Source organism: Amphiura filiformis, chromosome 19, assembly GCF_039555335.1.
Source record: "Amphiura filiformis chromosome 19, Afil_fr2py, whole genome shotgun sequence".
Classification (NCBI taxonomy): domain Eukaryota; kingdom Metazoa; phylum Echinodermata; class Ophiuroidea; order Amphilepidida; family Amphiuridae; genus Amphiura; species Amphiura filiformis.
This window is the reverse complement of record NC_092646.1, coordinates 41,476,434-41,492,533: the sequence shown is the minus strand read 5'-3', so window position 1 is coordinate 41,492,533 and position 16,100 is coordinate 41,476,434. Positions and strand designations below refer to the sequence as shown.

The 16,100-nt window shown below is 37.5% G+C and overlaps 1 protein-coding gene across 2 annotated transcripts in view; it reads left to right on the top strand.

Moving 5' to 3' along the window:
• Positions 1-14,135, top strand: part of LOC140141318 (uncharacterized) — a 41,476-nt gene extending 27,341 nt beyond the window's left edge. For both annotated transcript variants that reach the window (XM_072163151.1, XM_072163150.1), the window contains 2 exons: positions 4,211-4,360; positions 6,118-14,135. In XM_072163151.1, the coding sequence (XP_072019252.1) occupies positions 4,211-4,360; positions 6,118-6,347 (380 nt within the window). In that variant the 3' untranslated portion in view covers positions 6,348-14,135. The remainder of the gene's footprint in view (positions 1-4,210; positions 4,361-6,117) is intronic.
• Positions 14,136-16,100: the final 1,965 nt, after the last annotated feature.

The following is a 16,100-nucleotide window of genomic DNA, read 5'->3' as shown; positions in this document are numbered from 1 at the left end:
GGGGTGAATTATTTGCAAAGCTCCATTCGATTGGTGATTAAAGTGAAGATATCATGTAATTGACCAATCAGAGGCAATGTTAGATCGGCAGGTAGTGCTCAGGGGTTAACCAACCACCTGTCCACCCATCATTTTGGATGGGCAGTTTGGTTCTTGGGCAGGCAAGATTAATGCCTTAGACATATGCTAAATTCTAAATTAATGATGCTTGAATAAGTTCTGTGAACTCAAAGCAAGACCAGATTAATAAATCAATAACTGACTAAACCTCCAGAAGGTGCAGATGTCTGTTTTATGTTTTCAGGGTCAAATTTTGGACAGGGAGTTGTGGTGAAAATCTTGTCAAATCCTAACCAAAATATTTTTTAATAGATTCTATGAACACTTGTACATTTTGCCAATGGGGGCTTTTTTTTAATTTTGAGGTTAATTACCCTTAGCCCCAGGGTGTTAGCTAAGATTTGACAGACAAGTACCCGTCATTGTCACTAAAATTTGGTCAAAATTTGACTGAAAACATAGAAACCAGACCTCTGCACCTTCTGGGGCTTCAGTCCATTTAAACAGTTCAAAATAGGGTTATTCCATTTAAAATCCACACTACCCCTGTGGAAGATTTTGGAAATATTTTCCACAGGGGAGTATGAATTTCAAATGGAATTAACACATTAGCAGCTCCATTTGAGACTCATTCTCCCTCAGGGGAAGATGCAGGTTTGATCTTTCTCAGAGGGTGTATGAAATTCAAATGGAGCTGCCTATTTTAATGTGCTCATTCCATTTGAAATTCATACTTCCCCTGTGGAAGATATTTCCAAAATCTTCGACAGGGGTAGTGTGGATTTTAAATGGAATAGCCCAATAGCTATTGCTCTAGTCTTGATTTATTAGTCTGGTCTTGTTTGGAGTTCACAGAACTTATTCAAGCATTATTTTTAGAATTTAGCATATGTCACCAGCATTAATCTTGCCTGTGTTAGGGGCAAATTGCCTGTCCAAAATGACATGTGGATCGGTGGTTGGTTAACACCCTGCTTAGCCCTCAGTATTTGGAGCCCTGTTGTATGAGACAATATCAGTTCTCCTCAAAAAAATTTTGAAATTTTTTCAAGAAATTTATATCTCAGATTATTTGTGACATATGAATATAATCATGTTGCATATGGGATTCCATTGATATGCAACACAATAAAAACATGTCACAAATAATATAGAGATTTTTATACTACTTTCCTACACCAGAGCAAAGTGTCATTATAATTCACTTCATTGATTTCACTTTTTTCAGGGTCCTGGGCCAGGCTCAAATTGGGAGCCACCTGGCTATCAGGATTCACATGCTTTACCCCACTTCATCCCTGTCCAAACTTGTGCTTCACGCATGGCTTCACACATTTTCCCACTTTCCATTCTCCTCCCATTTTTTCCTTCTTATTTTTTTTTTAGGCTGAGAAATCCGACGCGAATTTGTAAATCGATTCGCGCAAAGATTCTAGTGAAAGTTGAACGGGGCAACTCCATGTGGATTTGCATATTAAACATTGACAGTGCTTACACATGTACAGAAAGAAAAAAGATGTACTTGTGAAACTCCCGGTTTGGCTACTTATACTTGATTTTTTTTAGCAACTGAACCCCTGCAAATGGCAAATTATGGTATAATTTACTTCAATCATTAATATATCTCACAATAATACTGATTTGAGGGTCCATTTTAACAGCAAAAACGGTGGTTCAAACTGACGGTGTTTCGGACTGTTGGGGAGACCCTGTTTTTATAAGCTTATTTGCTTTATCCTCTCAACTTTAGAGATTCTCAGGATCTTGGGCCCTTGGCCACTAGGGGGGCCTTGGCCCAAGCCCATCTTTGCCCTGTAGTAAAATCTGGCCCTGATATTAACTGTGCGTGACCTAAAGTGTAAATGGCTTAAAACATGACTCATGATTTGCTTGACTTAAGGTGGTACTACACCCCTTGATAAATTTGTGATTATTTTTGCATTTTTCTCAAAAACTAATAACACACTGGTAACAAAAGTTATGTATATTATAGGGGCAAGGAATCGAGTTACTACGCTGAAATTTCAGTGACTCAAGACAAGTAGTTATTGATTTATTGATCAAATAGTGGTTTTCCCTCATTTTTGACTGTATAAACTCCACAACAGTTGTCTGTGCTGAAATAAAATTTCCAGTGCAGTAGTTGTAGTCCTTGCCCCTATAATATGCATATCTTACTTGTCACCAATACGCTATAATTTTTGAGAAAAATGCAAAAATAGGTACAAATAAAAATTGGCCAGGGGTGTAGTACCACCTTAATCAGATTGAATTTGCTTTGTTTTGATAAGGCAGTAATTTCCTGTTTTATATATTCATACCTAATGCTTATTATATATAATATATATAGAAATATTATTTATATTTATACTAAACATTTACTAATTGCATCAAATGTACTTTTGAAAAATATGAATATTTGACTCGGACACATCATTGAGTATCAACATTCAGAGGCTACATTCACACTCATGTTGGAGTCTGGACATGTTGGAGTTTTTGTACCGGCCATTGTAAATCATCCTTTTGCCAGTACATCCCTTTTAAAGGGATTTTTATTATTACATGCCATGAACAATCTCATGGGTATCCAGGGTCATTCAAAAAGTTCTACCACCACCCTCATATCTCAACTTCTACAAATAGTGGCCCTTCCATATTTTCCATGATTGTAACATTTGGTCTTACCTTGCTTGTGAGAAAATTTTGTTGTAATATCCTTTTTCATTTGTTGTAAGTGAAGTAAAAATGAAATCAGAAACTTGATCCCATCAAAAACCCAATTAGTCCACAAATACAATAAAAACATGACTGGAGGGGTTCATTAGGTCTGTTGATTAAACAGCTACCGGTATTTAAAGTTCTTTGTCAAGACCAATGGAAAACTTGTGTTTTTCTGCTGTTAGTTTCACCAGAAACCTTCTGGCTTTTCATCATTGGGAGTGGCCTTCTCTCTTTTCTCTTTTTCCTAGCTATTTTCTTCCATTTCTTGCTTTGTTTATCAAAGCTATCTAGGCCAGCATGCATATATTAGCCTACACTGGCTATCCAGGCTTGTGCATTTGTATGAGCTTGGAACGGTCCATGGTTTTCCATGGATTAGCATGTGTTCCTCACGGACCAACCTGGGTAAACAAACAAACAAACAAACATTGATCCATCTGGTTGGAGCGGGAATCCTGGCCGGATGTTATTGTTTTACCGGAAGTACTCCTGTCTCTAACATTGGTCTTGAGCAGAGATCGAAGATGTGGCTTAGAAAGAATGTCCCCTCGTCTCTGTTCAGACTGGGACGGCTCACCAATCCTTGATAGGGAAGAAAATCGCAGAGCACGATGGATCAAGGAATCGGTATGGATACGTAATTAAACAATGAACAGAGCAGATGGATCAATAATAACACCGATCGCTTTGAGAAAGCCAGAAGGTTTCTGGTGAAACTGCAGTCAGCAGAAAAACATACGTTTTTATATTGGTCTTGATAAAGAACTTTAAATATCAATTAAAAATGGTTGGGTGGAGTTAGCATGTAGTGCATAGCCTTTAATAATAATATACCATAAGCCAAAGAATTAAGGTACCGGTACCAGTTAAATTTAGCCCTTGTATATCCTGATCAAAGACTGATATGTCGTAATTGGAAGCAGCACCCAATAGCTGCATCTTTTAGTTCAAATTTAAGACCTCATTCGTTGATTTGATCCAAAAACCCAAGGAAGATGCCAATTTAAAAGTTGAAGTTTGCTCCTTTGCATGCCCTAATGATTTGTACACAAAGCATTCGCAGACAAGAGAACTTCCATTGATTAGCATGTTAAATCTAGCGTTGTGCATTTTATTTATTAGAACACAAATGTGCAACAGTGTTTCTTTGATTCGCAAACAATTACAACAAATACGGTCTTAAATCAGAGATAAAGAGTACAGGTATTGGCTGCTTGTCTTAATTTTGACATATTGTCTTAATTTAGGATATACAGGGGTGAACACAACTAGTACCTTAATTCTTTTGCTTACTGTATGTACACTGCTATTTTTAACTTTTGCTCCTAAGAGAGACCTTTTGTTTTAATTTTGTCTAAGCTTTTTCATTTCCAAGAATGATGCATGCATGTTATCACCAGTCGCTTTCATTTTTCACCACATTTAGCTGTTACTAATGCCACTACCACCAATACCACTGCCATTACCAACGGCACCACTGCCATGAGGAACGGTACCACTGCCATTACCAACGGCACTACTGTCAATGTCAATACCACCACCGCTTCCCCTGTCACTGGCAATACCACTGCTAATGGTAAGTATGTTAACAACAAAAATCTTCATGGCTGAATGAAAAAGCAGAAAAGAAAAGCGATTTATAGTGTACTATGCACAGGCATAGCCCTCAAGCCTCGGTACACTTAACAGGAATTCGCTGACCGCTGTGGGCCAAGACACATATATAAACCATTTGGAGCAATTGCCGAATAGGGTGCAACTCTACTAGTCTTCTTACAAGACTGCCCTACCCCAACCCTAAACTCCGTAAACGAGGACTGGACTCAAGTCTAGCAAGGTGCACCCTATTCGGTAATAGCACACTTTAATCAAGGAATTCGCCGACTGCTGTGGCCCAAGACACATATATAAACCATTTGGAGCAATTGCCGAATAGGGTGCAACTCTACTAGTCTTCTTACAAGACTGCCCTACCCCAACCCTAAACTCCGTAAACGAGGACTGACTGAAAATGTGACCCATGTTTATGGCACATCCCCATATGGCCATTTATACTGAGCACCCCGGGAGAGATGATGGGCATTATTACAACTGGCAAAACTTCACCAATACATTTTCACTTCTGACCCTTTAAAAGTGGGGTTTCTCCATGCATGTGCTTAAGGGTAGACGAGGATTGTTGGTCGAAGCAACCTAAAAATCGATTTTCATTATCTATATCAATATATTATTGAAAATTAACACCTTAATGTGTTGCAAAATGTCATTCTACAAATCGTATGCTCTGCAAACTTGCTTAATTTATTGTAAGTTGTTAATTAGTTATGTACGTATTACAAAAGTGTTGTTGTTTCAGTCCTTTTACAACGTAACTCAAGAACCGCAGCACCTATAAAAGTATATCTGTGATATTTTAATTCTTCTACACACTCGCTATGAATTGAGCAATGCAGTTTTGCCAAAGCTCACTACCATTCAGTAAGATGCTGTGAACTACCAAATCACAACAGTTTAAAATAATTAATAACCTTAAGTGCTTTTTATGTGTGCATTGTCCTGCAAACATTCATGCTTAATACATGGATCCAGGCCTACATCCCCAAATTTACAAAAGTATAAGCCAAGTCGCAACAAATCTCAATTTGCAAGCATAGCGAGCAAAAAATATTAGTATTTTTATGCTTTTTTGGTCAAAAAATTTCGGAAAAGTACACAAAATTGCCCTCCCCCCTCCTCCTTGGAAAAAGGTCCACTTTTTCAATATCTGCACCCCCACAAAATAATTCATGTGTATGGACCTGTGTGGATTCTGAGTTTCACTTCTAGAAGTCAGTTTGATTGCAATTCCTTCCCACAATGCAATTTGCATATTGCATAACAAAGGAGATGAAATAACCTCCCAGCTGTAGCTATTGTTATGTAATATGCCTATTATTGGCATGTGGGAAGGAATTGTTAAATTAGATAATACAGAAATAAACCAATATTAGTTGACAGAAATAAAACGCTGTGCTATGGGCCTGACCAACCCAGATTTTGTATTTTGGAGATATGAAATTAGAAACAGCTATTTTTAGGGCAAAGTAGATTGATTTTACTGACATATTTTGAAAAAAACTTCAAAATATGTGTGCCCAAATATTTCAGGGTTTTTTTTCAGATTTTTTAAACTTTTATTAATTTTTTAGGGTCATTTAACTTCTTCCAGAAAAAAAAATTAAACAAAAAATCCCAACCAAATTAGCCCGACTTGGAAAATCCGCCAGTTGAACAGGTTTTTTTTTTCATCACCTTATTCAGTTATTCTGATATTTTATTTTTTCCCATCCACAGTGACAACAGCACCAACAGAAGCAACCAATGCAACTACAAAAGCTACAGGAGTTACGACAGGAAAACCTGGCACAGTAACACCCAAACCAAACACAGAAAATAAAAGTGGCAAATTCGATGCGGCAAGCTTTATCGGTGGTATGGTACTAGCTGCTGGAGTCATTGTCATCGCACTCTTTGGCTATAAATTTTACAAGTCTAAACAGGATAAAAATTACACACAGTTTTAAGCTAGATTTATTTTATTTTTGATCAGTTTGACAAAAGAGTTTTTCATCCACGCTCATTGCGTACTTTATTTTTCAAGCTGAATTTATTCTTGATCAGATTTCCAAAGGCGTTTTTCGCACACGCTCCATTGAATACGGTATTTGTCAAGAGTTTCAAACCAATAGAATGAGACAAAACGTTTACACGACATTTGTTTTAGCTTTGTGCTCCAGGAGCACTATACCCTACATTTGTTTAAGCTTAAAACAGTCCCAATTTTGGGTTGTTTATGCCAACTACTTCAGTTTTTTTTCAAGTAAAGCCAGTCTCAAACCTATGATACATACCCATTACTTTTGCAAAAACGATGTCGCTTTTACTAGTTGAACACATTTTCTACTAGCTTGCAAGCAATTTCACATATGAACATCACCACTTCTTGATATCCAACTTACGAAAGGAATTAATTTAAAACAATGAAAAACAACAAGATTTTCACAGGGTCACTGAGAAAAATACTCTCACCACAGATACCAAGTTCTAGTTTGTATGGAGTAAAGAGTGGGGCTATCTGCAACCTAGAGTTTGATTGGTTTAAACACAAACGTTGCAAGTTCCTGTTGCAAAGTAGCAAAATGCTCATCCAATGCGAGACATCCCAATGTGATCAAGAGTGAATTCAGCCTATCTAGGATTTTACGATCAAAAAAAAAAAAAAAAATTGAAAAAAAAAAATTGGATGTTACGCCTATTTCATCTTGGCTTTACAACCATTTTGCATTGTAAAATTGTGCTGAAACCCATTTCAGCCACAAATAAATTAAATTGACTTATGTTTTAACCTTGTGGGCACTACCGCCTTTCTTACAGTGCATCTGATTGGTTCATGAAATGAAATATTCATCTGAGTAACCAATCAAAAGTAGAGCTTTTAGATCTCGTAGCACTTATAAGCTTAATCCCTTTCAGCCCTACTGGCCTTTCTTACAATATCTCTGATTGGTTAAATACATGATTATACCTTCCTTGTAACCAATCAAAATGGCTCTTTGATTATTCAAGCGGTAGTACCCACAGGGCTAAATAGTAATGCATTTCTTAACTTGAGTTGATATTGTAAAGATATAATAATTATTTTAAATTTGAAATAAACAAGAAAATATTTTAGTATAAAATTAAACTTTATTATAGGACATGCTGCAATTTCACATTTGTTGTTGTTATGATGAAATGTTTTGATGTTGTACAAATTGAGAATATTCTTAAAGTTTACCTTTTGGAGTGTAGATGCAAGAGTTGCATACCACAACATGCTCATCTATCAGGGCACAGTTCCTTAACCCCAATACATTAAGTACATTCATTGCACGACCTTTAAAATTTTGAGTACAAAAACTCATACTCTGGAACTTGAGGTCAAATTTTGCTCTATGATTGTTTAATTGAGGTTATTGAACTATGCCATTAGAATGAGGCTATTGTGGTCCATAGAAAGCCTATCTGTAGTAGCTGCCCTATAGACATTTGATGATTTCAGTACTGTGTATTGTATGCAATCTAAAACTATATCACCTGGCAGCTATTGGAGGTAGAGCCTTTTTGCTTTAAAACGCAGCACATTGAAAGTGGGGGGCAGGTTGTTCAGTTCCCTCGAATGGAGTCTAATTTAGGTATGTAAGGTGCGGTTTTAGCATTTTCCCCGAATTACCCCCGAATGACCAACAAACGTGGGGGGCATGTGCCCCCCCCCCCCCCTGCGCACGTCACTGTTAAAACCTTGGCATAATAACAAAGGGACATGCCAAGGTGTACATGCCCGGGCAGAAAAGAAGAGAGTAAAACATGTGCCTCAGGGTTGATTTAAACCCTGGACCTCTTGCCTACTAGGTAAGTACTCTTCTTCTAGTTGTACAGGCAATGTAATGTAGTGAATGTAACTTTTGAAATTTTACTAAGCCATTGTAATCCTTGATTACTAAATTAGTTTGGTGCCAGTGAAAATAATCATGATTTTCTTGTTTCCTGTGATTACTTTAAATGAATCAATATTATCAATTATTACTTGAGATAAACATTTTGGATTTTTGCTGTTCGAAACCAAGTGAAATTTTACTCACTACAATATTTCGTCCTACAAGTCGGAGGACTTCATCAGGTATGACTGATTTTGGTCATCTGATCCATTTTCCTGGCAAACAAGTTTGAGTGGTATTACTTGAGATGTTGACACAGCCATATTCCACTTGCATGAGGTACCTAATAACTTTTGTACCTAGAGGTAACCCGGGAGAGGTTATTCCTCTTTTCGCCATCTTGTGGGTACATATCAATTTCTGTGTACATGCGTTGGGCACTATGTGCAGTGCATTTATTGTGTGCTGGCACAGTGTTTTGCATTGATCAAATGCTGAAAGCATCCAAAATAAGGCCTATACCTACAAGATGGTGGACCTGTCACATCATAACCTTTTTACCTAGGTACCAATAACCGAGTTATTGTACCTGATGTACCCATATTTATGTGGTAACCCTATAACTTGGGTACCTAATAAATAGGGTACTCAGTAACTGTGACTTGCCGAGGGATCCGGTGCCTGAGGTACCTTTGTGAAATCTTTCCTTGTCTTAAATTTGTTGATAAAAGCAGTGGTGTTGGTAACTATAATAGTCTTGTTTCTATATAGCAATTATATGATGCGAGTTCTGGTTGACCCAATGAGGTTGAACTAAAGAATATCGACTCTGCCATGTTTGTGTGTCGCTCATTTTGGGCAAAATAGTGCACCTCTGGATTATTTTGGCAAACTTTGATTCAAAATGCGTTATTGTTTGCATTCTGCATGTAACATGTTATGCCAAAAATTCATGCTAAGCACTGCATGTGCAAACTTTTGCAATGTTCAAGTTTAAAGATGCTAATTATCATTCTATTTTGAGCTTCAGCTGATAAAACTGGAGGTACACTATTTGCCCTTCATGAGTGAAAAACCAAAATGGCAGATTTACTACATCATAACACACACAAGGTAATGTTGAGTTGGCACTCTTTAGAACTAACCTCCATGGTGGATTTACCATAAAGTTACACATGGGGCAATGTTGAGTTGGTGCTCTTTGGGTATAATCTCTATGGTGGATTTACCATAGCAGTTCACACAGGGCAATTTTGAGCAGGTGCTCTTTGGGTATAATCTCTATGGTGGATTTACCATAGCTTTACACATGGGGCAATTTTGAGTCGGTGCTCATTGGGTATAATCTCTATGATGGATTTACCACAGCTTTACATATGGGGCAATTTTGAGTTGGTGCTCTTTGGGTATAATCTCCATGGTGGATTTACCATAGCGTTACACACAGGGCAATTTTGAGTCAGTGCTCGTTGGATATAATCTTTATGGTGGATTTACCATAGCATTACACATGGGGCAATGTTGAGTTGGTACTCTTTGGGTCTACTCTATTCTCTGTGGGATGACCAGAATTATATTTGATCTGATGGATAAATATGGATGTGTACATACAATATTGGTTGTAAAATATTATTCTGTGTACATTAGTCACATTATATCAGTGGCTTTTATTATCAGTACTTGATGCTTATAAGCGAATACTTATCCAAGATTGTAGTCACTGTACATGGGCAGGTCCAGGGGATGTAGAGAGGGGGTGGGGCTAGTCATAATCATGCCATAAGAATGGGTACTAAAAGCCCATTTTAACCCTGTGAGAACTACCTGCCTATTGGTCAAAAAGAAGTTTTCATTATCAATTGGACCAATCACCAACATTGTTTGCTTAATTTCACCACGCAAAAAAAATGTGGTGAATTATTTGTAAAGCTCCATTCTGATTGGTGATTAAAGTGAAAATATCATGCAATTGACCAATCAGAGGCAATGTTAGATTAGCAGGTAGTGCTCAAGGGGTTAATCTCCCTGTCCCTCTCAAATCCTGTATCTGCCCTTGAGAACAATGTTGTGGTGTATTACAGGGTCTTAGCTAGCCACCCGTCTGGCCCTCATTTTAGACGGCCAGTTTGCTCCTGGGACAGGCAAAATTAATGCCTTTGACAGATGCTATATTATAAATTGTATGTTTTGAGAAGCTAATTGCCCTTTTTAGTAGATCCAATTTGTAGAACAAGGCCATATCAGCACATATTTGAACTCTTTGAACCCCCAATGGGCTATAGATGTCTGGTAAATGTTTTAAAGGTCAAATTAGGACAGGCAATTTTATTCAAATGACGGGCAACCCTCAATTTCTAGCTAAGACCCTGGTGTATTATAAAGATGCAATTAAGCCTAAACCAAAAATTGAGTAAAGTGTTCTTAAAATATTATTAGTTTTTCAAAAGAGTATTTTAGATTCACAAGATCTATAGTCTTAATAAAAAGAAAATTTTAAATCCAGAATAGAAAACCTCCCAAAAACAGTTTAACAGTTATCAAGGATTGATGACTAAGCATAGATGTAGATATTTTTGGTGTCATGTAGTTTACATTCTTTTTCAAGAAAACTAAATATTTCTGTTTTTATGCAAGTATAGGCCTGTAACTTGGAGATGCAGCATGTGAAACTCCTTATCTACACACATGAAGTCTACTTTTCAGTCTTAATGTGCCTTAAAATGTCTCACTTTTGAAAGAATATTCACAAAAAGTAAAACTTTAGTGTTAAAATATTTGAACAAGTACTCAAAGTACAGTTTACAGTGTAAAGTCCACTTTTGTACATATGCATGGCATTTGTTTGTTTTTAAAGGTCAACAATCTAAAACTTTTTGCACACTTTCAAATAACCTCCTGGCTATGGGCCTGTGTAAGTGCCTTTGATTATTTAAAAGTGCTATTTTATGCCTTAAATTTGATACTCAGATACTGTTTATGTTCACTGTACAATGCCAGTGCACGGTAATTTGTGCCTATATGTGTACATCCATATCAAAACGATGCGCTTGCTTGCTTGTCGGCTGCTACATGTGCCTCATTTCACATAATAGCTAGGAATAAATACCAGACTCATCTCAAGTGGAGGTCACTTCAAATCATCCCCAAGTCACATGGTTATGGAATGTTCTCTGTGTTAATAAGCCATGTTACTTGGGGGTGATTTGAAGTGACCTCCACTTGAAATGAGCCTGGTATTTATTCCTAGCTATTATGTGAAATAAGACACATGTAGCAGCCGACAAGTGCATCCTTTTGATATGGATGTACACATATTATATATATTGTCATTTAGGTGTACCAAATTTCGTCCTGAAAGTTGTACATTGTAGTAGCTTTGTAAAATTATTAATGGAACAAATATATACAATAGCCTATATTCATCTTGGAAAAGTTTGTATGCTTTGCAGCAAGTATTATATTTTATGTGATGTGATCATTAGCGCCAATCCGGCTTGAAATGGGGGGGGGGGGCAATCGGCCTGACTTGTCAAAAAGTGTGCAAAGTGGCTGAAAAGAACAACCATGGGTCATTTTGCCGACAGGTGGAGGGGACACGACTCCCCTGTCCGCCCCCTCCTGATCGACACCCATGGATGTGATATGATCCGCTCAATCCAGCCAGCAATATTTTTTATACAACTACTTATGAACTCAATTAGGATATTCCATTTAAAATACACACTACCCCTGTGGAAGATTTAGGAAATATCTCCTACAGGGGGAGTATAAATTTCAAATGGAATTACACATTAACCAACTTTATTTGAAATCCACTCTCCTTCTGTGGAAGATTCAAGTTGAATCTTTGTCAGAGGGTGTATGCTATTCAAATGGAGCGGCCTAATGTGTTCATTCCATTTGAAATTCATACTCCCCTGTGGAAAATGTTTAAATTATCCACAGGGGTAGTGTGAATTTTAAATAGAACAGCCCAATGTGTATGTCAAATACCAGGTCTGGAAAACTAAACTGTGGAAATCGGGAAGCTCCTCTCGCGAGAAATGTTGGCATTTTGAAGTAAATTTTGCTTCCGTAGATAATCAAACAATATCTTATTTGGCCAAATGCTGAATGTTTTGTCTTGTGCATAGTGTAGCTAAAGTTGATACTCTTTAAAAAAATTATATTATATCTGTGTAAAAAAAAAAAAAAGGTTTAACAAAATTATATGTACAGTACTGATGATTTATAAATAAGATCTTATAAATTTGGGAATAAAAGATGATTTATTGCTCTATTTGCATTCCAGATATAGATAGATAGTTTTATTAAAAATAATATTTGTGCATTTTAATGACTTAAAAAGACAATGATTTACAGTAGTAGTGTTTGGTAACAACTCATAGGCTTTCTGATGAATAGTTTGTGTAACATAGTAATGGATTCTGTAAATGTTTAATAGAGAAACAGCTGAGACCACAACTTGTCAGGGGTATCACCAAACTTGTCAGTTGTATTTGCTACAGTACTGATATTTTTGTTCCTATCAGTGGCGTAGCGAGGGTTTCGGATGCCTGGACTGGAAGAGAGTTTTGGTATCCTGAAGTTGCCTCCGATAAAATGTAATGAGTTTGAAAAACTTGACTTAAAATATACCAGGGGTCAGTAACTTTGCTGTTGGGGCATGTACATGCCATAGACCTTTTCATATCAACACGGAAATGTTTGGAAAACCTGGCTATGTGTACCAAGTGTGTATGTGACATAATACTTACGTAAACTCACATAAGCACTCAGCTGTGACATGCATTATGCAAAGCGCAACTATGCCAACTATAGCTAAAATAATAGTTTCTCGATCATGAGAGCTCAATAGGCACGTAATGACAATTGCGTTGGCGTACAACGCCTACCACACACGCTTTGGGTAGCGCTGCATTTCCTGTGCGAAGTGCGTGCACAATCGATCGCGCTATCGTGTCATTCCACTAAACTTGCGACATTACGCAGTGCACGCAGTACATCATACTCTCATGATCGAGAAACTATTATTTTAGCTATAGCATAAGTACTGCACCCAGCAATTGCATGATGACCCAGAATTAGGAGTGAGCCGTCCTAAACAAACTGCTGTCTGAAAAGGGTCTATTCTTGCATGTATGTGGTTCATGTATGGTATAATACACAGAAGAGAGAGTGGATGTGCTTGAGTTGTAAATGTAATTGCATTGCACTTTGTGAGAGAACAGGTTTATTAGGCTATTTGATTTGAAATCCGCACCCCCTCTGTTGGGAGTAAATCATGCACTGTTGTTCAAAAATGTTCTGGATGAGGAAACATGGATCTGATAGAATTCCAGCTTATTGCTGCTGGAACTTTTAGTTTTCTGGTTCAAACGAATGAAGAATTCACCATTCTATCTAATTCTGGCCGGAGTGTCCCTACATAGAGAAATTATTTTGTTTGGTATGCCAAAATTTCCTATGACTATTCTCGAATCTGTTTCCAGGAATATGAATTGTCCCTTTTCTGAATGGGGATAAATATTAATCGAGTCAAAATTCCAAATTCTTTCACAAGGGCGGATGGATTCCAAATAGAATGGCCATTATGGGGTCAATGTATTTTACATGTAGAATTTTATCAAAAACTATAAATAAAATGTAATTTACACAGAAACATTAGTTGCATATGTTGGTTACCCATTAGCTATGCCAAACAGGTACATGTATTTAATATGCCAACCATGCCAAAACATAAAAAAACAACATATGCTGTTCTGTAGTCTTTGACATTGTATAGTGTGCCATCAGTGCCATAACATGAACATTAAAAACTGACATGTTGCTTTGTGTATGGCAGTGATAGGTCATGTCATACATGTCAATCATATGTGACACGATCTGCTCCATGGGGGCCAAAGGAGGCATTTTTGAAAATTGAGTTACTATAATTATTACCTTATACAAACATTAGGCTATCATATGCTGAAAACACGTAAGGTCTAGCTTACCTTGTTCTAAAGTTATGAAGTTTTGTGATGTGTATTTTCTAATGTATTTTATTGTTTTTTACTCCATATTTTTGCCTTTATCTCAATTTCAAATTTGCCGCCTTTGGCCCCCATGGACTAGATCATGTCACATATTCAACACAAAGGGGAAAAATAACTGTTTCAAATGGAAAATGTGGAACTATTTAATGTATTCAATTAAATCAGAGAAGCAGTTTTAATTGTTTTACTGAAACAGGCTTGTTATAATAATATCAAGAAAGGAAGTATGTTTGCAACACATTTTCCATGACATCTGGTACCCCCTGGCTGCACCAGTCATTATGAAGCTTGTTACCCAATTTGAATAATGTTGATACGATTTTAACTCATGTATTCAATTTCTAAATTCTTAAATAGAAAACCTGTTAATTCGGAGTAACTACAGAATACCCCTCTCGGGGGTATAGTTGTATAAAGTTGTAACATGTTTGTATGTATTGGAATAGGGTGTTTTGTGCTTGAGTGGGGTATTCTGTTTTAATGATTTGTGTATGGTAATGTTGTGAGTGTGTTATTCTGGAGACTAAGTATAGGTCTTGGTTTTTTTTTTGGGCGCAGTTGGCGCAGACGTAGTCGAAAAACCGACAGAGTTGTAACATGTTTGTATGTATTGGAATAGGGTGTTTTGTGCTTGAGTGGGGTATTCTGTTTTAATGATTTGTGTATGGTAATGTTGTGAGTGTGTTATTCTGGAGACTAAGTATAGGTCTTGGTTTTTTGTGGGCGCAGTTGGCGCATGAGACGTAGTCGAAAAACCGACAGAGTTGGCGTTTGACGTGGACGCAGTTTAAATTGGCGGGTTGATCAATGCAGCGTAGATGCATTATTTAAGTTGCAGATGAAACAAAGGAAGTATGTTTGCTGGTACTACTCGGGAGTAGGCCTATAGGCCCTAGGTGTCGGTTTTTAACAAGGCGCAGTCGGCGCAGACGTAGTTGAAAATTGACAGGTTTTTAAAAATGGGGCGTGGACGTAGTATTGCGGGGGGATTTGTCCCCGTTATACCGTTGAAGGAGTTCAAGATGTGGTATTTTTTTGTGTGATTGTATTTGAATTAGTTGTTGGTACATGTATAGGCCTACTAGGACAAATTCTATGTCTAGTTTTTATGTCGGCGTAGTCGGCGCAGACGTAGCTGAAAATTAACAGGTTTGGGCTTTGGGCTTGGACGTGGATAAAATTGGTGATTTTATGAATGGGACATAGTGTTTGGGAGGTTTGTGCCCATGATGTTGAATTAGTATAAGATGTTAAATTGTGTGTGAATGTGGTGGCAGACTGGCAGTACATGAACAGTATGTTGGACATAGGTCTTGGTTTTTAAGTCGGCGCAGTCGGCGCAGCCGTAGTTGAAAATGGCAGATTTTGCGTTTGGGCGTGGACGTAGTTAAAATTGGTGATTTTAAAAATGGAGCGTGGACGCAGTATTGCGGGGGGATTTGTCCCCCAATGGCGTTGAAGATGTAGGCCTACAAGATGTTGTTTTGTGTTTGATAGTGTTTGAATTTGTTGTTGGTACATGTAAATTGGACAAAGGTCCTGGTTTAATGTCGGCGCAGACGTAGTCGAAATTTAGCATGTTTGGGCTTTGGGTGTGGTCGTAATTAAAATGGGTGATCATTGGGGCATGGACGCAGTGTTGGAGGGGGATTTGTCCCCGTTGAAGTTGAATTGGGATGGTATGTTGTTTTGTGTTTGATACCAGAAGTGTTTGAGTGTTTTGCTGCTACATGCAGTGTTTGGACCGTAGGTCTTGGTTTTTATGTCGGCGCAGTCGGCGCAGACGTAGTTCAAAAATAGCAGGTTTTGCGTTTAGGCGTGG